Consider the following 22,381-nt stretch of genomic DNA (forward strand, 5'->3'; position numbering starts at 1 on the left):
TTGTTTTTTAATAAACAAATAGATTCACACACTTAATACCTTTCAAGACCTTGCAGATACCCAGATTCTATTCACAATAGCACAAGTTCACACAGGTCTTCCAGAGATCATGTGATGAGGGGCTCTCCAGTGTTCCTACTTTGAATTCTACTTTAAATCCTACCATCAATGAAAACTTAGCCAAATAAATTGTAGGACAACAATTATTAACTGAGCAGCTCTCTGTGCACCTAAATTTCATTCTGAGTGAGTAAATTAAAAAAGATGGAAAAACCAGACAACATGTACACAGGTCTGGACATGACTAACGCTCAGCAACTACAGCGGTAGTTTGTAGCATGTGCATCTATCTGAAAAAAGTAAGGCCAAAGCAAAGAAATCCTTTCTATCCATGAACTCCAGTCTCAAACTAAGACCAGTGCAAAGTTGGTGCTCTGACTCATAGGCATCACGCCACATCCCACATATGCACACAACAAATGAGAAGCACAGAAACATTAATTTGTAATATCACATGTTTTGAGTCTGGTTTGTGACCTCTGCAAACAAGGGTCTCCCAATCTATGATTCACAAGCTTTGAAAAAATGATCAACACTAATGTAACTTAGATATAACTTAAGCATAAACATTTTTGGAAGTAGGTATCAACACTTTGTTACTGTACATTTTTAACACATTGGCAGAAACACCTAAGGCTTTTGGAATAATTTGGGGATTTCTAATTGATGTGATTAAACACATTTTTCCAAGTTCAGAGAGATGCCCTGTGGTAAAATCAAGGAGTAGTGTCATAATAACATGAATTATTACTGCATAATTACAGCACAATAGCCACGCCCTGATGTGTGTAAGTATGAGTAGCATCTAATCAGCAAGGTTAACAGAGAGCATGACTGCCTTTTATTTTATGTGCCAATTGAAGCCTCCCAACATATTGCATGCAGAAACACACATTAAGCATGAGGACTGTCATCACACACATTCATATCTAGTCATCTCATCTCCAGTTCATGCAAGAGAGATATACCTTGTGGGACAAGTATGTTGTTTTGGCTCAAATGCGTAGGGATCATTAACCCCTTCCTGTAATTTAACAGATCAAAGACTTGAAATAGACTAACTATTTTACTGAAGGACATTTACTGGGCCCTTGGTAATGTAACAGAACCATTTTTGTTGGAGTTTTATCTGCTTATGGAATACTGTGAGGCTCAATAGATTGTGTATGGCATATGTATAATATTTATGTTTGTCACTGATCTGAGAAAAGTGTCTACTGTGCCTGCAGTTATGATTGTATCCAAAAATGGTGGGCATGATTCTAATCTCAAGAAATTAAGATTTCCGACAGTGTGCAATACGTGTTACACATTGACAGGGGGCTGAGTTAATCCCTGGTTTACTTCCAAATATAGCAGACACAGACAGGCTGTTGGGTCGGCAACAGGATAAAGGAGCTAATTTAATTCTGAAATCTTTTTAAAAACATATAAGGTATAGAAGCAATGTGACTTATATATGAAGTGCCATGTGAGAAACAAATTGAATCCTCCCTTATAAATTAAATTTGGAATGAAAAGCAGATGAACTGAAATAATCCTACGTCAAATTAGTCGATATGAATTCCTATAGCACCAATGCCACCTACTGATGATTCTGAGAATTCCCTTAATGTGAGCATGTTAGAATGCATAGATTGTACTTCTTAGAAATCGTACTACTGACTTGCAGTTTGTATGACTGTTATATAATTCAAATTGCCTACATAATCCTTAAAGGACCAATAGTGGTAATATGCCAGCCTGTTAAATGTAATTTAATTGTGTATTTAGCATTGCAAGCGTTTTCTGCTGTGTAAATATTTGTGTCTTACTGAGATCCTCAGCCAGCTGGACTCTGCGGCCAGTGATGAGCTGGGTCTTTTTCTCCATGTCTTCTCCGAAGTCATCCAGCACCTCCTTCACATTTTTCTCCAACCGGCGCACTGAGAAGGCAAATTAAACACACAAAAGATAACAATCAAATTGTCTCCTTAATGCTCTGTTTGACTTTTATGATCAAGGTATTTTAAGATCACTAAAATAGAGAAGAACCAGGCTAAAGCAGGGAAATTTATTTATAAAACTAACCACAGCTGCTTTTATGTAAAGAGTGGACACCTAATGAAACAGTCTTTCATTAAAATAAAGTCTCCCATCCTTACCTTCAGTGTTGGTGAGTTGCTGTCGGAGAGTGTTGGCTGTGATAACCAGCATTCTCTGGATCCTCCAAAACAGTACCACGTCATTGCACTCCAACTGGGAGAACATGCAAGAACATATTTCAGCCTTCTCACATGGAAAACTTAAACACAGATGAGATGAATTTAGAGGCAAAAAAAATCCTTTCTCACAACTTACCTCGGAGTCAACAAAATGTCTCTGGTAGTAGTAGAAACCTCTTTTGCAGAGGCTGCAGTGGGACAGCGCTTTCTGCAAGAAGTGTCGGCGATATAGCTGGTGCCATGTGTCCTTGATCTGGCCCGGTATGAAATTGATAGATAATAGTTAAATAGTAAATAAAAAAAAAAATAGTTAGTTAAGAGATGGTAGACATAGTGGATGTGATCACTGAAGACTAAGATGATTACAAAAGTACTGAAATGAAACTAAAAGTACCAAAGACTATCACTAACATACTAACATGTCCGAAACTATGTTTAGATCATCAAATGTACTGAGCTCACCAGCACTGGGTCAACTTCTACCCCTCGTCCCTCCAGGTTCTTCCTGACTGTGGTAACCTCGTCATTAGCCAGATATGCAGTGTGGTCATCGTGCAACTTCAGCAAGCGGTCCAGCTCATTTTTTGTTTCATTTCGAATGTGCTACAAGGTTATAGAAAAGCAAATGAGCACAGTTTTATTAGTGGGAAAAGCTATTTAAAGTGATCATATGCTTGAATATAAAGTACTGTGCAAATGCTGTAATCTAAGAATGATCACAAAAATATAAATAATGAAAAAAAAAAACACCACAAGAAAAATTTAAGTCACATCAATATTTGGTGTCACTACCCTTTGCCTTCAAAACAGAATCAGTCCTTATAGGTACACTTGCACAAAGTCAAGGATTTTGTAGGATCATAGACGCAGTGGTTGGCCAAGGAAACTTAGTGTAGCAGATGAAAAACACATTAAGCTTATTTCCCTTCCACATCAGAAGATGTCCGGCAGCACCATCAGCTCAGAACTGGCAGAAACCAGTTCGACCCTGGTACACCCACCTACTGCCTAGAGAAGTGTGGTCTTCATGGAAGAGCTGCAGCCAAAAATCCATTCCTCTGACATGGAAGCATGGTCAAGAGACTGAACTATCCACTCAACTATGAACTGGGATGAAGAAAAATGGGAGCAGATGCTCTGAACCGATGAGCCAAATTCTGAAATATTTGTCTGTAGCAGAAGGCAGTTTGTCAGCAGGGCTGGATAGCGTTACAATAATGAGTGTCTGCAGGCAACAGTGAAGCATGGTGGAGGTTCCTTGTAAGTTTGTAAGTTGTAACATTTCAGCCCCGGACCAGATGACATCGTGTCAGTGACTCGTCCCTTGTCCCAGTTTTCATGCAGCGGAGAAAATCGAATAACTAACAGAACATGTCCTGCTCCTCCACACCAGGTGGTGAGATGTGTCTTTTCACCACATTAATACAGTCCTGACCCAATAAGTCATATAATAAACAAGAGTTGTTCTTGCGGCAGACCTGCATTTCAAAAAACAACCAGATGAATAACAGCGGAGCTTTTTTAATCTTATACGTTATGTGTGCGCTACTTTTGGTGCAGATAAGATGAGCACTATCCCTCAGGTGGTTCTTCTACCGGCTCTCTCCACCTTCTTCTTCTGCGACTGCCTTTCTTGAAAAATTTTGTTCTGTGGTCATAAGCCAGCACAGTGGTTGTGGCCCATGTGCACATGGGTTATCCAGTTAAAACTCAAGTATATACATGTCGGTGGAAATCGATTTCCAATTGCATTATTTGGGTGTCTTAATCTGATAAGGAGAACTCCTATTATAGTTGGAGTGACGTGTTTACATGCACTTAAATTGTCCAGTTATACTTGGATTAAGGCAATAATTCTTTTTTTTTTTTCCACATGCATGTAAACATACTGATTGTTCTTCCTCTGTTAACCATGGTTACCTGCAAGGAAACACATGCAGTCATCACTGCTTTGCATAAAAAGGGTTTCACAGGCAAAGATATTGCTGCTAGGAAGATTGCATCTAAACTATTTATTGGATCATCAAGAACTTCAAGGAGAGAGGTTCAATTGTTGCATTGAAGGCTTCAGGGGGCCAAAGAAAGTCCAGCAAGTGCTAGGACTGGGATTGGGGCACCACCAGTGCAGCGCTTGCTCAGGAATGGCAGCAGAAAGGTGTGAGTGAAGACTTTTGAAGGATGGCCTGGTGTCAAGAAGGGCAGCAAAGAAGTCACTTCAGGGACAGACTGATATTCTGCAAAAGGTACAGGGATTGGACTGCTGAGGACTGGGGTAAAGCAATTTTTTCTGATGAAACCCCTTTCCAATTGTTTGGGGCATCTGGAAAAAAGCTCGTCAGGAAAAGAAAAAGTGGGCACAACCATTAGTCCTGTGTCATGCCAACAATAAAACATCCTGAGACCATTCATGTTTGGGGTTGCTTGTAAGGAGTGTACTCTTTCACAATTTTACCTAAGAAATCCTCCAAGAGGAACTCCTCCCGACCATCCAAGAAAAATTTGGTGACGACAAATGTCTTTTCCAGCAGGACGGAGCACCTTGCCATGACTCAAAAATGATAACTAAGTGGCTCAGGAAACAAAACATTGAAATATTGGGTCCATGGAGAGGAAACTCCAGGAACCTTAATCGCGCCAGGTCAATCCTCAAGAGGCGGGTGAACAAACAAAAACCCACAAATTCTGAAAAAACACTGAAGCAGCAAACTTTGTGAAAACCAATGGTTGTGTCATTCTCAAAACTTTTGACCACTGCTGTACAGCCAAGGTCGTTAAGAACTATCTTACTAGCGTAAAGAAGAACAAGAAGTCTTGGAAGTAATGGCATGGCCCCCAAAGAGTGTGTTTGGGATTACATGAAGAGACAGTAGATTTGAGGAAGCCTACATCCACAGAAGATCTGTGATTAGTTCTCCAAGATGTTTGGAACAACCTACCAGCCGAGCTCCTTCAAAAACTGTATGTAAGTGTACCTAGAAGAATTGATGCTGTCTTGAAGGTCTTGACATCTGCACTAATGTCGCAACTGATGAACAATTAATGTCTAACACACGTGTTCATAAGTCTTCCACTTTATAGATACAGATGTGCCAGTAGCACAACTGGACATGATTTCTCTGTAAGTAATGTAACTCTGACCTGATCTGGTGTACGGTTCCTCCAGTTCAGCCATCTCTGCTTCCAGTCTGGGCCTACCATGTCTTTGATTACTGACTCGGCTACAAGAGAAGAGTAAGGTAAAATATAAAAACAAACAGAAAGAAATGAGGCATATTAAGTTAACTTTTTTAAAAGTACTAGAAGCACAAATGTATCTGAATCTGATATTCCACCCTCTTCCTATTATTCATTTGAAAACTTAGACAAGATACAACATATCACAAAGCTCTTAGGACAGGTATGTGATTGTATTGTCAGGGGCAAAAGTAAGAACTTCCTTCAGAGGTTTCAGAAATTAGACCCCACTATTTTACACTACTGTGCTCGTTTCTTGAAGGAAGGGGAATGTGAAAAAGTGCTGATTCGTACCATAAATAACACATAAATCCATTGTACTTACTAAAGAAACTGGAGAATATCAATACATATTAAGCCTCCTTTTGTTGATTTCAAACATTACATTAATGTTTTACTTTACCAACTTCTCTGCAACCCTACAGACCTGTGAAATTACAATTTTTTTGTTAGGCTATGTGCACAGTTATCATAGCGAACATACTGTCTTTAAGGCGTGACTGTAAGGTTTCTTCCATGAACTGGATTGCTGCATCCCATTGGGGTTTGTCTGTGATGGAACGGTCTTCAAGGGCATTGTGCTGGATCACCCTCTAACAGACCCAGACAGAAGAAAATAAGAATATCATATTACTAATAGAGCTGTGAGGTAATAGCAATCCATATTATGGCACATATCACATGTTCCATTTGTTAGCTTCTTTGCCCAAATCTTTGCTTAGAGAATATGGATCAACAAGTGTGTGTGATCTCTGTATCCTTGCACCCAGGGTGAGTGGATATGCTGGGTGTTTACCAGGCTGTCCATGGCCCTCTCATTCCATTTGTGTCTCTTGATGCTCTCATCCTTTACAGCTTCCTTTAGCTTGTCAAAAATGTCATCCTGGTCTTTGCCTTTGTATTCAGCCATGAAGCGAGCAAACTCCTCCTGCAATGTTTCCCAGGCAACCTAATGGGGGAAAAGATGAGGCCTTATAATAGTAATACAGTTGAAGCTTATATATTTTATAAGGTGTGAATAAAGTTTAGGTAATATATTAAAAAAAATAAAAAACAAATACTTAAAAACCATAAAAACAGCAATGAATAACACAAAATTATAGCATTCACCAATTTAAATTTAGAAAATCCCCCTTATCAGCAGAGGGACAACAAAAAATGAAAGTCGAATAATCTTTTATGTAATACCCAACATCTTGTTTTACAAATTATTACAGCGGGTTAAGTAAGTACTGAAGACATCATAATTGTTCACAGTAAACATATTTCTAAAGGTGCTACTGACATAAAATGTTCATCAGGTGTTGGTAACAACCCAAGTAATCCATAAATAGAAAGAAACCAAAACTAATAAGCTCAGAAATTAAGTTATGTGTTATAATTTAAAATAACAGAGGGGAAAAAGTATTGAACATGCTTACTGATATTTATTTAATACTTTGTTGTTAATGACAGCTTCAAGATGCCTCCTGTATGGGGAAACTAGTCACATGCATTGCTCAGGTGTGATTTTGGCCCATTCTTCCACACCAATAGTCTTTAAATCTTCAAGGTTCTGTGTGCCTCTTCTATGAACTCTGGTTTTTAGTTCTTTCCATAGATTTTCAATAGATTGAAGTCAAGTGATTGGCTGGGCCGTTCTAGCAGCTTTATTTTCTTTCTCTGAAGCCAGTTGAGAGTTTCCTTGTCTCTGTGTTTGGGATCATTGTCTTGCTGAAATGTCCACCCTCCTTTCATCTTCATCATTCTGGCAGATGGCAGCAGATTTTTCTCAAGAATGTCTCGGTACATTTTTCCATTCATCCTCCCTTCAGTTATATGAAGTTATATGCAGAAAAACAGCCCCACACCATGATGTTCCCATCACTGTTGGTTTGGTGTTTTTGGGGTGATGTGCAGTGCGTTTTGTCCTCCAAACATTGTGTGTTGTGGCATCCAAAGAGTTCAATTTTGCTCTCATCTGACCAGACTATGTTCTCCCAGTATTTTACAGGCTTGTCCAAATGTACAGCAAACTTTAAACAAGCTTCAACATGCTTTTTCTTCAGAAATGGAGTATTGTGTGGTGAGCGTGCATACAGGCCATGGCCATTGAGTGTATTATTTATTGTTTTCGTTGAAACAGTTGTACCTGCTAATTCCAGGTTCTTCTGAAGCTCTCCACTAGTGGTCCTTGACTCTTGGACAACTCTTCTGATAATTCTTTTCACTCCTCTGTCAGAAATCTTGCGAGGAGCACCTGGTCGTGGCAGGTTTATGGTTGAATGATGTTCTTTATTACGGTCCCAACAGTGCCCACTGGAACATTCAGATGTTTAGAAATCCTTCTGTAACCAATGCCAACAGAATGTTTGGCAACAATAAGGTTGCGAAGGTCTTGAGTAAATTCTTTGCTTCTACCCATCATGAGATGTTCCTTGTGTGACACCTTGGTAATGACACACCTTTTTAAAGGCCATCAGTTTGGACTGAACCAGCTGATATTCATTTGCATTGACAAGGGGCAGGATGGCTTTCTGATCACTGATAGATTTCAGATGGTGTCTTGGCTTCCCATGCCTTTTTCCACCTCCTTTTCTGCATGTGTTCAATACCTTTTCCCTCTGTTATTTTACATTATTACACATAACTTAATTTCAGAACTTATTTGCTTTGGGTTCTTTCTATGTATGGATTACTTGGGTTGTTACCAACACCTGGTGAAAATGTCATGTCAATATCACCTTTAGAAATATGTTCACTAAGACAAATGGTGATGTGTTCAATACTTATTTTACCCGCTGTATTATAATATGACAAGTCAGGCAGACACAGAGGCTTTACCTCCAGTGCTTTGTTTGGAAGCTGCTTGTCAGTCCACTGCTTGAGCTTAATGTCCACAGTAGTGTTGAAGGTACCAGAATCCATGGTTTGGGCAGCGGGAAGGTAGATGTTCTCAATAACATGGGTGGAAACGCGTTCCCAGAGCTTCTTCTGCAGAATAGCTTCCCTGCAAGAGAAGGAAAAAAATGAGAACAGATGAAAAGTGATTTGTACTGTACTCTATAGATTGGTTGTTCTAGTCACATACTCAATGTGCCACCACCTTAAACAGCACAAGGACACATGTTAACATCTTCAAGATACAGGTTGCCATTTTTACTTGCTGATGTTAGATGGATATAACAAATGTATTTGAACAAAGGTGTTTTTATGTGTTTAGCTGAGTTCGGTTCAGTGACCCAGAGGGAGAGGTAGACAAAGAGCAAAGAGGGATTGTTGCTGGCTGAGATGCTTTCACTTGTGTAGTCAGAACTAGTGGCTTTACGCTTGACTGTAAATTCCAGCAGACCTGTACTACCATCCTGTTAGTTCCTAACAGCCTCCCTACTCCCACTCTTCCTCGCCATGGCAGCATGATCGTGAAACAAAACCCTGAGTTCCCCTCCGAGTCTTGAACTCCCCTGAGAACAAAGCAATGTTGCACCTCTGTCATTTATCATATACACAAGCTCATATTTCATTGGGCTCCCCTTTTGTTCCAGCTAGCACTCCTCACTGTCAATAAGTGCTATCTCCAATACTGCTGGCTGGCTGTTGGCTGGTTAACAGGGCCACCCCTGTTCACATCCAGAGTATTGATTTGGGGAAAGTGACGGCACGCACACTTGGGACAGCCACTAGTCCATGCATACATCTCATTTATTCAAGACTTTCCTCATTGTGGCTGAGGTATAACTGTAAATTTACGCAGAGGTAAATCCAAAAAGAGATATGTCTGCAGACTGTTTTTATATTGCTCTTATTGGTACTCTACTGCGAATACATCATCTTATCATGTTGTACTTACACTGCTTAGTCCTCATTAATAAAACAATACTCACTACAGGAAAGAGTAAAATGACAGTAATTTGAACCCAAGATATCAACTCTTACCAATGTTGTGGGGTCACTTGACTCAAACTAATGACTTCATCCAAGATTTCATTTTTGGCCTTTTCAAAGAGTTCATTCTGCAAAAGAAGACATGTTAACACTTCCTTCATTACTATAATAAATTATTCTGTAAATGGCATTTCCCAAAACCAAGTCTCAAAAGAGCTGTCACTTTTTCTCCACACACTTAGGTTTGTATCAAGCCTTCACTAAAAAGCAAAGTGATATTTGAACTGGACTTGCTGTTGACAGTTACTGTTTCTTACCCTATCAAGCTCTCTAAGACGAGGGTAGTTGTTCTTCCACTCTGTCTCCAGGTTGAATCGTGATGCTAGAGAATAAAAATGAAGAAAATGTATCCATTATTTTATCCCCAATATGTCTTCTCCATTCAGTCCTTTGAACCAGGAGCACAGATGGAGCTGTGGGAAACCATTTGTACTGCACTCATGGAGCAGTTTCAGGGGTTATGTGCTGTGCGCAAAAGCACTTCAGCCACAAATGTAGGGGGATTCTCTCACCACTGGTCCACTGATAAATATAACATTTTATTTGATATTATCGAAATTATAACGAAACTAAAGGTAACGCCATAAAGCTTAAGCTTCACATGAATTTTTACAACAACAGTGTGTGAGGAGTTTGAACATTCCCTCTTTTAACTAGACCCCTAAGAAAAGAGGCAATGGGGCCAATCATACGCTCTTTATCATAAGTCAGAGTTTTAGCTTTCACATATGCATGGAGAGACACATACACAAGTCTGCTGCCACTGTCCATAGCTCCCTATTCACAGTGGAGATTAGGCTAATTGCTGGTTTGTGGGGCCTTGCTGGCGCCAAGAATGGAGGATGGAAGCCGGCTGTGTGTGATTTGATGGGATATAGATCAATACACAACACAATAGACCTATGGGAACTGCAATCTCATGGTCATAAATCTCTTCTGCTGTTAGCAATGGGCTTGTGATTGTCCAGAGTAATTGTACTTGGAAGGCAAGGCAGAGGGGGTGGAGGAGTGTGGTTGGTTGGCGAAAGACGACCAATACAGGGAGACGGAGGAGTCACAAGCAGAAGAGTATAATCACCAGATCCCTTAACAGTTAACGGAAAAACATATAAAATGTTCCATTCACTTCAGTAAAAACTGAATCTGGACATAACTTTACATAACTAATCGGCATATAAATCAGTGTGAAATATCTGAGATAAAGTGTAAATATAAAGTGCAATCGTACCTTTGAAGACATCAGCCTGCTGCTCCACGGACTCCCTGACCATCTTCCAGAAGCAGTCAGAGACAGCCAGACTCAAGTTCTTTGTGGTCACCTGGTGAGCCTTCAGCATGCCATCCCTAGTTCCACACATAAAAAACTGTTCAACTTTGAAATTATTCATTTGATGAAATTTTAGTTATTGAATATATCATATTGCTTGCCTCAGTAATCTGGAGTTCTGGAAAAAGTCTTCTTCATAATCTTTAATAGAGTCTATACTTTCACCAGTACTCCCTAGAAATAAGCAGAACAAGCAATGAATAAGGAACAAGAATAAATAGATCTAGTGAATTACAACATAAAGCTAAATAACTCAAGGCATGGCTTCCCTACAAAAGCGTGCATGCAACATAAGGCATAAACCACAAAAAAACAATACTATCTGGTTACAACTCTAGGAGTTCTTAAGTAAAGTTAGAAAACTTCAGAATGATCATGACTTAAAAGTCATCATTAACATCAGTGTAAGAAAGCACAGCATGCTGGACTACTCCATTATATAAGTTACCTTTTCCAGTCACTACAGCAAAGTAGCCGAGTGCTTTCATTGGAAACAGCTTGCCTTCTACTATTTGCTGGATCTGAAAGAGAATATTTTAAAGAAAAGACTTAAGTTTCTCCATTCACTTCTTCACCAAAGGGCCTTTGGGTTAAATTAAAAGGACTGAGCGCCCTCTTGTGGAGTAGCTGCAAACAGCTTCACTCAAAGTGGTCAACACTATTATGATTATGACCGATTTAATTACTTTTATGTGTTCCATCCATTTATGGTCAGTCATGTAAAGTAACATTTTTATAACATTTCTGTAATTGCTTCCTTACTCTGCTTGGACTTGCCAGGTTCTTCTCAGCCAAGTCCACTTTGGTCAGGACAAAGATGGTCCTCTTCCCCTGAGGATCCATCTGGCTAACTAGGTCTGTTACAATGCTACGTTCTGCATCCACGCTGCCATCTGGACAATGATTTAAAAAAAAAAAAAATCATCAGTCCTCTTACAGATCATCTTCTCACTGCAATACTCCTGCCTTTAGATATGACTGCTGTTGGCTTACCCTGAATGCAGAGGATTATGGCATTGGGGTTTTGCATGTAGGCCTTGCTGATGCTGAAGATGGTTTCTTTAGTGTCTGATGCCATGCCTGTAGTCACCGTCTGATAAAGTCACACATTATATAACTAAAGATTGCATCTTTGAACAATTTGTCCTATATATTAGTGTTTGAACAATTTGTTCTACATATTAGTACATATAGTGCCATTAGGTCTATACGTATTAAACAGAAAAAATATATTTATTTCATGCCTTTATCTTTCCTATTAACAACAGTCAACAGTTATCCTTAAAGCTTGTATATCAGTGTACAGTTAAAAAAAAAATAGATAAAAAAATACATACATGTACACATTACTGAAATATAATATGCTATAAATACTCACACTGATGACACCTGGTAAATCAACAAGTACCATCCTCTGGATACCAGGGCCTTTAACACTCAAAGATATTGTCTAAAATAAAAAAAAATAATAATAAAAATAAACATCATTATTTTCTGAAACATTGCATGATCTTATAAGCAGGTTTATAAGAAATTGGAAGGCAAGTACTATGTCCAACCTCAGAGCTCACTGTCTGACCCTCCTTCACACTCTTCCTCATCCTCAGCTCGATCTCATGCCTCAGAGCAGCCAGCTGCAGGGCACAGGAAAAATACAACATTAAAATGTTTGAAGAGCCAACTTGGTGTAAGTTGTAATTCGTGATAGATGGAAAAATGACTGACTCACATCCTCCTCCTTGGTAAGGTCAAACTCCCGGCCGCTGTCCTTGAACATGGCCACGTGGTGTGGGCCTTCGCTTAGCGTCACCTGCAGAAAGAACAGGGGCTTATGTGCACTAAAAATCCATCTGGGTTCATTTATTTATTTATTTATTTATTTTTTTTTCATCTGGGTTCATTTAGACTAGAAATCCACGTTCATTCTAGCAGGACAAGATGCCTGCATTACTGTATGAGAATACTATGACTTGAAAATTCTGACTTAATGCAAATCTCTTTTCTTGCTTTTTAAACTACATTAGGGCACTGCAGCCCCACATACCTTGACGGGAGAGCGTGTCATCATTTCTCCTGAGCCCCTGGGGAAGATCCTGGCCTGGGCTATCATCTCCAGCACACTGGTCTTCCCAGCACTCTGATCCCCAACCACAACCACCTGAAACACAGCAGGAGAAGTGACAGAGTGTGAACAGCAAGAAATAAATAGAAGACAGAACACAAGAAAAAGACACAGCTATGCAAAGGAAGAACAGTGGAAAAGAAAATGCAATAACAGGCAATATTATCAAGAGCTACAAGAGCTAAGTAATAAATGATTATTGATATGTGTTAAGAAAAGTAAAATTGCCACTTCTACCACAAAATAACAAAAAAAATCTGAAATCAGTATGACATCCAGCAAATCTATTTTTCATGAATATAACAACACAAGCTTCAATTTCAGCTTACCCTGGGTAAGTGGTCCTGGGTGTTATAGTTGGCATCGTAATCAGACAAGATGTCCAGGACTTCAGAATACAAGTCAATAAGGGATTTCTGCACACAGAGGCACAATAATAATTAATGTCATTAACATGTGTCAAAGATCCACATCAAGGCAAAGAGGTGGGTGTGTATGTAAGTGAGTCCCATTGTGTTCTGTGTTTGTTTATATATGTAACCTACCTTCACTTTCCTTTGGTGAATCCCCTTATCGTCTTTTTGAAGGACCACTTTCCTTAATTCTTTATTTTCCTTCTCCAGTCTCTCTAGCATGCGTTGATATTTTAGCTAAGGGACAAACAGTAGTGTCAACCCAATCAACAAACGACCTTAATCTGTTAGACTTTTAGGTCATTTTGATAAGCAAAATATCCATTCCAGTAAGATTTGGTTGTAAAGAACAATTTAGGAGTACCTGTGTGCGTAGCAGTTCTTCTTGAAGCTGGTCTAGCCTTTCTTTGTCTGATGACTACACGTCATAGCAGAAACAAAGAAAAAGAACAGAAACAAGTTAGGTCAATGCTTCCTTTCTGTTTTGAAATGATGGTCTTCTTGCTACTCTCCAAGAAAACAACAAGATAACAATTAAATCCCACCAGTATCACAGAGGCCCAGCACACTGTATCACAGAAAGAACCAGAGTCATGAAAATGCATACAGTACAGAGAAGAACAATCATTTCAGGCAGACAACACCTCTCTACGTTGCTCAAAAAAGATGCACAAACAGGCACAAATCACATCCCTGTAGAATCTGAATCAAAAGATGATTAAGTCATGACAGCGTTTTTCATAATAGGGTCATTTGACAGTATTTTGTTATAGATTTGCAAAAAGAATGACATAATGAGAGGGAAGACAGAAAGCAGGCCACACGGCACATGGACAGATGGATTGTGGGTTGCAGAAGGAAATGAATTTCACAGAAAGACACACCAAACTAATCTATCAAACACTATTTATCAGCTACTCAACTGGGACAAGAATTATTCTTTAAAATACCTTCTAAAACTAGCGATGATAGTCTATTGATTTTCCTTCATGGCAGTTGACAAAGTAATATGTTATTTGATGAAAGTTAGGTTCGTTCATGGTAGTGTCCAAGTGCAACTCACACCATGCAGCAGGTTGCCTCTCTCCATGCTTCCATACATCTATGCAGTACTACTTATGATTATCTAGCCATTGGCATAACAAAATGTAGCAGAGCTAGTCGCCATCTTTCTCAAATCGTGCTATGAAGATCTATGAATGCCCCTCCTACAGCCCACTGGCAAGGTGAATTGTAACACAGCCTGACAGACTGCAGGGTAATAGGTGGAGGCTACTGCTGGGTGTTGTTGGGGACTGGCTAAGATATATTGACAGGCCAACTAATCTGGGGTGGTGTATGTGTATACAAGTTTAAAATGAGAGTGAGATACATTCAAAATTTGTTACCACTTCAAATTGAGAACACAAGATTTTAAAGAATATCATTATAGGTATAACAAAGATTATGTATTTATTATATGGCAAAAGAAATGGTTTGCATTATTGTGTTTCTAAATTATCCGTATAGTCTTTCTCATGCATATGAAGCAATAATAAATTAGTTGATGTTGAGTTTAACATAAAATGTGAATTTTAAATTCTTCATTATGGACATATTAATTATGCTTTTGTGATAATATTTTTTCAGTTCTATTCTTCTCATATAAAGTTAACTTAGGAGCAACTTAACATCAGTTGAAAAGTTTTTTGTTTCTGACCTTCACTGGGTTGACTTCTGACTTTGCAAAAGCCCAGTATACTCTAAGCTATGTGAGTACATTGAGATTAGTATTGAGTGTGGTTACAGGTTCAGCAGATGCATACTTCTGACCACAGCCATCAGTACAAATGGTTGCACTCAAAGGTGCAACAGGCTTTCATCAGAGATGCCAGTGAAGCACAGTTTTTCAACCTGGTGTTAAGTTACTCTAATGTTTTGTCAAAACTACAGTTGAAATTAAGTAGTTCTAGAATATACATATTTGTGGTCTTTTAGGAGCTATTGGTAAGATAGGGCAGCTCTAACTGGGGAAGGACCTTCACCTTGCGATTCTGTTGATAGGGGCTGGGGTTCGGAGGAGGACTGGGAGCAGGCTCTGGGGGACGGGCACTACTGGCTGCAGCAGCCCGCCGGACTTCTTCCTCATGCCGCTGGATCTGCTGCTGAATAAGAACGAGCTCGCCAAGCAGACCCTGCTGGGGTATGTCATAGTGAGAGAAAGGTAGGAGGGGCAACAAAAACAATAACTAGCCAATGGGCCAGTCAGCTACGCAGGCTAATCCTGCACCCCAACACTTGGCTACAACAGAGGCCTCTGTCTCACTGTCTCAAGTCACTGGCACTGCCCAGGCTGAAGCTCCAGAACAGATACCTTTGGCCTCAGTAAATGTTGCCACCATTATCAGTGCAACACAACAAAGTCTTTCTCTCTCAAACACAAAAGGGAGATGCCAAACTTTGCCAGACTGAAGGCAGAAGAGGCAAATAATACCACAACTAGTGCCTCTCAGCCAGTGGCAACAACAGTGATTCTGTTATTTTGTCCTCGCCATTATTGGTGGAGGAAAAATTAATGTGGATAAATTAAATAATGACTGTATGCTAATGATGATTCTGATGACACTGATTGATGTTCATTACTCTGACCATACCATGACATGGCTCTGAAGACAACTGGTCTGATGATATTGAAGATGATGATTAAATCAACGAAGCAAGCATCTCTATCAGAGCAAAGCACACTGCACAGCAAGTGGAATCTTCCTTGGTTCATGTGTCTCCAACATGAAATATTTGTCCTATTTTATGTTGTTTTTTTCCCCTTTTCACTCACTTAAAGTTTACATATTATAGCAGTTAATTGTATTTTGAAGAGAAACGTGAGCTTATGGAAGTCATATTCATGTAGAGGATGATGATTGCAGACTAAAAGCAGGGCATAGGAAAGGAAAGTAATTCTTTAAAAAGCTTCTAGCCTTCATTTTTTTTTGTCAGACCTTCAGGTCATTTGCCTTTCTAAACTGTACAATGTTAAAATATACAAAAACACATAAATATAAAACATGGAAACATTGATCAGGACAAAACACAAAATGACCAAGAAAAAACATTAACAAATGTGCATAAGAAATAGGATTATAATGATTACCAGTATAATGATAAACCACTGTAAAATTTGCAGTTAGTATTACCATTTCATTTGATTACCATACTTGGAATAATTCACTGTGATACGGCTAATTTCTGGAGAGGTAGCTGCACTTACTCCTTTAAACGCTGGCACGCATGCGCAGTTTGCTCTGAAAACATGGCTGAAGGCATCTACATGGTACGGGTAGCACTTCTAATGTGATGAACCATTTCCATGAACACCACCCACAAGTATACAGTGAGTGCAAGGTAGGTAAACTTGTAGCTGAATGCATTATGTTTGACTTAGGAATAGAGGAGAATGTCATAGTTTGTCTGTCAAACTTTCTAATCGTTCATCAATAAAGGAAACTTAAGTTTTAAGTGTTATCTAACGTTATTCATGTAAAAATACAGGACACAAACGGCAGCAGAGAAACATGTGATTCTGTTGTGTAGGAACGCTGCCACTTAATTATGCATTTCTGGTCTGTTTTCACTCCAGTGCTGCAGTAGCTCCACTCCACTTCAAATATGAATATGAATATTCGCATTTGCTTCAGAATGAGGATCCTTAAAATAAACAATAAACAAAAACTGGAAGTTCGACACAGAACCGGTACATATTGAGGAGAAAATGTTCTGTGTTAAAAATAAATCCTTTTTATTTGATTTTTTCAAAATAAAATTTGGTTCAATGATTTCAGTGTGTGTGTAACCACTTTCTGAAAATTTTGAGCACATTTCAACACTGTGCAAATAATGATAACCGTGATCGTTTTGCTCACAATAATTGTAATATGAAATTTTCATATTGTTAAATCTCTAATATGAAAACATTTGTCAGAGAAGGTCCAAATAAAAAGTTAAGAGGAGCAACTGCGTCCATGAAGTTCTGGAGCAGAGAAAGTAGAAAGCATGATAAGCAGTAAGGTACGTTTTGATTCAACGGCAAGGTGACTTATCACACATACCAGCTCATGTAAACTATCAGACTATACTCCGTCATAGCAGTACAGTACAGTACACTGCCCCTGCTGTTATGTAATACTCTGAATAGCAAACTGCCCTGTATAAAAACTTACACAAAACTTTATACAATTGTTAGGACCATTTGTAAGCCATTTCTCATGGAAAAGAGACTAAAACATTTATTATAGGCTGGCTACCACATCTCACTTTAAGAAAAACTGATGGAATCAAATGCTTTGAGAGCACAATTTGTATATTTCGTATAAAGAAGTGTAGCTTTTTTAAAACGTATCTGACATGACATGTCAGTGTATTATAGCTCAAATAATTAAACTCATATTAAAGTAAGTTCTGACTCAAGTGATTGCAGTTCTTGCCACTGAAGCGAAAAGTAGTCATGCTGAAGACAGAAGCCGAATGAGGAAGAACACAGACACTGAGAAGTGTCAACAGGTTTCATAAACTTGCCTTTCTGTACTGCTTGTCACTGCCATCATGTGCTGCAGCTGCAGAAGAATCTGTGGCTTTTAGCGAAGGATTGCCTGGGGTATCTATCAGAAAAGACATGACAAACCAGAATAATGTTACATTAATGACAACGTAATACTACAACTGTATGTGATCAAAAACGTATTGTTGTTTTATTATCAACATCAATGAACAAGTCTAGCCAGGCTCTCTGTGATTTTTCTGACTGATTTTGCCATGTACTTTTTTATTAACTGCATAATAAGACATTATTTTTTCATTATATTATTTATTATAGAACTGGTTAGTGTAAGAGGAAAGGTCACCCTCAAAACAATAATGTGTACAGTTGTCACATCTGATAGCATGGACAGAACACTGGAAATATTGTAGGTGGTCATGGGATAACAGTATGTGTCAAAATAAACAGTGAGATAACACACAAAATAATCACTTAAAGAGTCAAAATCATTAACATAATTCAACACATGTGGTCAAAGCCACTTGTCAAAATGGTTACCTTCATTTTATGATTGTGAGTTATCATGCTGTTAGTGCCATGCAAAGTCTCTATATAACTATGCCAGGTGATTAGGAAAAAGTCCAACATTGTCAAGTGCTGTTCAGTCAAATGTAACATCCACAGAAATAACTGATAATATAGAAATAAAAAAAAAAGATAAGCGTGCATGAAAAATATGTTTCTGAACCATGAATAGGTACATACATAGGGAAAGTTAAGAGTGAAGAGAAAGAGCTACGGACAGATCTTTGCTTTTTTTATAACTGAAAACAGGTGTAGTCCTTCCTGGCTTAGTAGTAGTCCTTACGCTTATTGTAGTTTACAAAACAGGAACAATTGAATACACCAAGTGTTTCAAAACTAAATGGATGTCCCCAGCAAACTGTATTTAGTGCACATTTTCCAAATATTTGAGTGCAAATGACTAAAGCCGGAAAAAGGTCATTTGAAGATTAGTGACGGCAGTGCCATTAAGCAGAAACCCATACAGGCCAGGTGAGAGGAAGGGTGGAAGTCAAAGGAAGCGAAAGCCACACAGAAAGAATAAGCACAGTCAAGGAAAGGCAAAGATAAAAGGGAACAAGGGAAATATACTAAAGACAAACAAAATTGAACTGCAATTTCAATTTTTTTTTGTAAAAAAAAAAAAAACAAAAAAACACAAAAAAACAACTGAAATTGACTAGGGAGAATTAAGAACTATAAAAACAGGGAGTGAAACCTTAAAGCACCAGTTTCTACTGATTCAGGATGTCAGTCACAGGGTTAAAATCAATAAGTAAACTCCTCTTCATACTCCACCCAGGTTCAATGTAACTTAATGAAGAATCTGTGGTGGTATTGAGTTTTGCATATTTTCTGTGAGAGTTTTGTCTGTCCTTGTGTTTCTTGATTTTTGTTTGGCAGCTCTTCCTTGGTGTTTTGTGTTCTACTGCTCTTCCTGCCTGTTTTTTCCTCGTGTATATCATTAGTTGTGTCTCGTCAATCTCTGTGCCCGTGTGTACATAGTTCTGCCTTTCCCTTTGTGAAGTCATCCGTGGAAATTACCGCTGTAGAGGTTTCCTAGTGTTTCAGTTCAGTTCCTTCTGGTTCCCTGTCTTCTGAGTTATGCTTAGCTTTTGGTTTTTGGATCACCCCACAGCGCTCTTGCCTCCTTGCCACACAACACAACGGAATCTCTATTAACCATGAACAGTGCCATTATTGACAGTGGCATTGGTCTGCAACATGGTAGCACACCTCCCAGAAAGAGGCTGCTACTGCATATAAAACCAAATCATGGCGAAGTTGAGGCACAATGGTGGTCAAACGGACAGAAAGAAAAGAGGGGCAATGCTACTGTGTGCGAGGTTTACACACCTAACAACAGATGCAGACCAGAAGCTCCTTTGACTTCACTACCCAAACTCACACCTGTAAAGAATGAAGTGGAGGAGGAAAGGAGAAGGGGTGGGGTGGGGGACGGGGGGGACAACAAAAGATATAAATCATGAAAGACAGAAGCAGAGGGGTGGTGGTCAAACCAGGGACACAGCTAAATGATGTGTATTAATGCAACGCTGCTGTGCCAAAGATTCAAGTGAAGTAGTCACTTAATGAGAAGCTGTTAAAGGAAATGAGAACACCACTAACATATGGTGTTCTTCAAATTATAAAGGCAAAGTTGATGTTCTTTTAACTCACCAGGGGAAAGGAGACTTTTAATGAAAGTGAAGTTCTCTCCTATTTTGTCTAAATCAGGTAATAGTTTGGCTATTTCCTCCATCTCTGGTAGAGCTTTGGCCAGTTTATCTGTGGATAAAACAGAAAGCATGCGAATGAAAAGGCTGGAATTGTATCTCATAGCACAACTGGCGGGAAAACAATGTTGCATACAATATTACCACATTAATTTGAATCATTAAATCATCAGTTAATATTACATCTCTTACCAAGATCGATTTGTTCACTGAGTTCCCAGACAAAATCAGGAATGACCCAGTTGTATTCACTAAAATCAGGCAGCATGTCTTTCCACTCTTCATAGGTCTACAGATAAAATGACAGAATGTTTTTCTTTAAACATTTGCAGTTATCACTAGTGTATAATCATAGTTAGAACAGCATACCGCTGCAAAGAAGCATAAATGGAAAAATGTGTCAATGCAAGGATAAGCAAAATTACGATTTGTAATTATTAATTTTGCATAACACCCAATACTGACCTTCTTAGCTGTGTAGCCTCCTCCCACTGCTGAGCCCAGCAGAATGTATCTGAGCTTTAGCAGCCGGGCAGCGAGGCGGGCCACCCAGAAGTTGCGCTGTTGCTGGTAATTTTGCCCCCCTGAACCTGGAGGAGGCTTGGGTGGCCGCATCGGCAATCGAGACATGGAGGTGAAATAGCGGGCTGCTGTGCGATGAGGAGGTCGCTGAGGGTTGGTGTTTCCCGAGTAGCGGTGGTGGATGGCACGGGACAGAGGGTGTAGCTTCTGTAGCGGTACCCGAAATCTCACCCCCATGTTGGTAGAAACCAGGTTCCTACAGGCCATGCTGAGAGTACACACAATTATTATCATTACAGCTGTTAGTACTGAACATACAATAAAATAACTTTAATAGAAAAATACTGTTTGAAACAACTAAATCTGAAGCTTGCATTGGTTTGTAGTAATGGTTGACAGTCTAAAAATAGTGATGTAAATGTGAGATCTCTTCACTACAGCCAGTGTGTCTATCATTAGGTATAGTTATAGATTAAATGATGTGTAATAATGTGCAAGTATATGCACTACCCGCCATAATAAAACTGTCTTTTATGTGTACCACAAGAAGCAGTATTACCCAGGCAAACAGAGAAGCAAATGTTTTGAAGTAGTTTGCCAGCAGTCAACATTCAGATTCATTACATACACTGATCAGGCAGTTAATAAGGTACACTAGTAGACCCAGTAGAAAATGAATGCTTTCAATATAACAGTCCCACACTAAATCCTCCTTCATCGTTGTTTAGTTGATGTTGAAACACACAGACTTTAATGATCCACAAGTGAAATTACTTGGTCACAGTAGCTTTGTTGCACATAAAAGTAATACTCTTAAAGACCACAAGAAAGATAAAATAAAATAAGATTAGATTAAAATAAAATAAAATATTATAATAATAATAAATAATATATAATAAATATTATATAATATAAATATTAGGGTGATGCAGTGTTTGACCAGTTGTGTGGCAACAGTGGTGTGGATCGTGTCGCATGGTGTTTCCTTGTCAGCTGAAGGAGCGATGTAAACACCAATGGAGTGTGTCCACCCGTAGAGTCTTGAAGCCAGACACAGATGTACTGTCATCTGTATGAACCCAGGTCTCCAAAGCACTTCTAACACTCCCTCTGGGTCCCATCAAGCACACACCGTCCATCCATCTAAACAGCTCACATTCCCCATGAACACAGACGGCACAATCGACCCAAAACTCCTTCTTCGCTCCTCCAACTCCAGCCTGGCATCCCTAACACTTCTTCTGAAGTTCACCAGGAATATCAGGCCTTGCCCCGGCAGCTCAAGGGACACAGACAGTGCTAGCAGCTGATCTCTGGAATACACCACCAGACAGAACGGCCGCTCTGCAGAACACCACAGCCAATACCACAGCCAAAAACCAAAAGTCCATAAAAAATAAAATAAAAACCAAAAACCATGTTGACTGGTTCAAGGCGCAGAAAAACAAAAGCAAGAAAACAAAACAAAACAATATCACAATACGGATAATCTAAAAAAGGAAACATCACAGAGCTACTGGTGACCTGCTGCCACACTTTGAGGCGCTTTTTTCAAAAAATAAATAAATAAAGAAGGATGCTGGTAATTCAACTACATGATCACTTTGGAGGATGTGGTTTGTAGTGCTGGAGTCAATTATTTGGCCTAGTTCACTGACTAAAGTGGGGTTGTGAAAATAATAGAAACATGTGTCAGTACAACTCAATGCAATTCAACAGTACAACAAACCACAGTATTTCAGCTATTTATTTATTTATTTTT

At 39.1% G+C, this 22,381-nt stretch overlaps 1 protein-coding gene across 5 annotated transcripts in view; it reads right to left on the reverse strand.

Moving 5' to 3' along the window:
- Positions 1-22,381, reverse strand: part of opa1 (OPA1 mitochondrial dynamin like GTPase) — a 38,076-nt gene that overhangs the window by 14,556 nt on the left and 1,139 nt on the right. For 2 of the 5 annotated variants that reach the window (XM_047586980.1, XM_047586979.1), the window contains exons 2-29: positions 20,563-20,887; positions 20,290-20,386; positions 20,042-20,149; positions 19,718-19,771; positions 17,836-17,918; positions 15,309-15,458; positions 13,649-13,702; positions 13,417-13,521; positions 13,201-13,287; positions 12,794-12,907; positions 12,479-12,559; positions 12,309-12,383; positions 12,128-12,199; positions 11,743-11,842; positions 11,512-11,642; positions 11,198-11,270; positions 10,851-10,923; positions 10,651-10,766; positions 9,680-9,744; positions 9,414-9,490; positions 8,322-8,487; positions 6,295-6,447; positions 5,983-6,091; positions 5,403-5,482; positions 2,727-2,867; positions 2,401-2,517; positions 2,205-2,298; positions 1,875-1,985 (exon numbers count right to left, since the gene is read on the reverse strand). In XM_047586980.1, coding sequence (XP_047442936.1) covers positions 1,875-1,985; positions 2,205-2,298; positions 2,401-2,517; positions 2,727-2,867; positions 5,403-5,482; positions 5,983-6,091; positions 6,295-6,447; positions 8,322-8,487; positions 9,414-9,490; positions 9,680-9,744; positions 10,651-10,766; positions 10,851-10,923; positions 11,198-11,270; positions 11,512-11,642; positions 11,743-11,842; positions 12,128-12,199; positions 12,309-12,383; positions 12,479-12,559; positions 12,794-12,907; positions 13,201-13,287; positions 13,417-13,521; positions 13,649-13,702; positions 15,309-15,458; positions 17,836-17,918; positions 19,718-19,771; positions 20,042-20,149; positions 20,290-20,386; positions 20,563-20,887 — 3,011 coding nt within the window. The remainder of the gene's footprint in view (positions 1-1,874; positions 1,986-2,204; positions 2,299-2,400; positions 2,518-2,726; positions 2,868-5,402; positions 5,483-5,982; positions 6,092-6,294; positions 6,448-8,321; positions 8,488-9,413; positions 9,491-9,679; positions 9,745-10,650; positions 10,767-10,850; positions 10,924-11,197; positions 11,271-11,511; positions 11,643-11,742; positions 11,843-12,127; positions 12,200-12,308; positions 12,384-12,478; positions 12,560-12,793; positions 12,908-13,200; positions 13,288-13,416; positions 13,522-13,648; positions 13,703-15,308; positions 15,459-17,835; positions 17,919-19,717; positions 19,772-20,041; positions 20,150-20,289; positions 20,387-20,562; positions 20,888-22,381) is intronic. The other 3 variants (XM_047586981.1, XM_047586982.1, XM_047586983.1) reach the window with 3 other exon arrangements.

This window comes from Mugil cephalus, chromosome 6 (genome assembly GCF_022458985.1).
Source record: "Mugil cephalus isolate CIBA_MC_2020 chromosome 6, CIBA_Mcephalus_1.1, whole genome shotgun sequence".
Classification (NCBI taxonomy): Eukaryota; Metazoa; Chordata; class Actinopteri; order Mugiliformes; family Mugilidae; genus Mugil; species Mugil cephalus.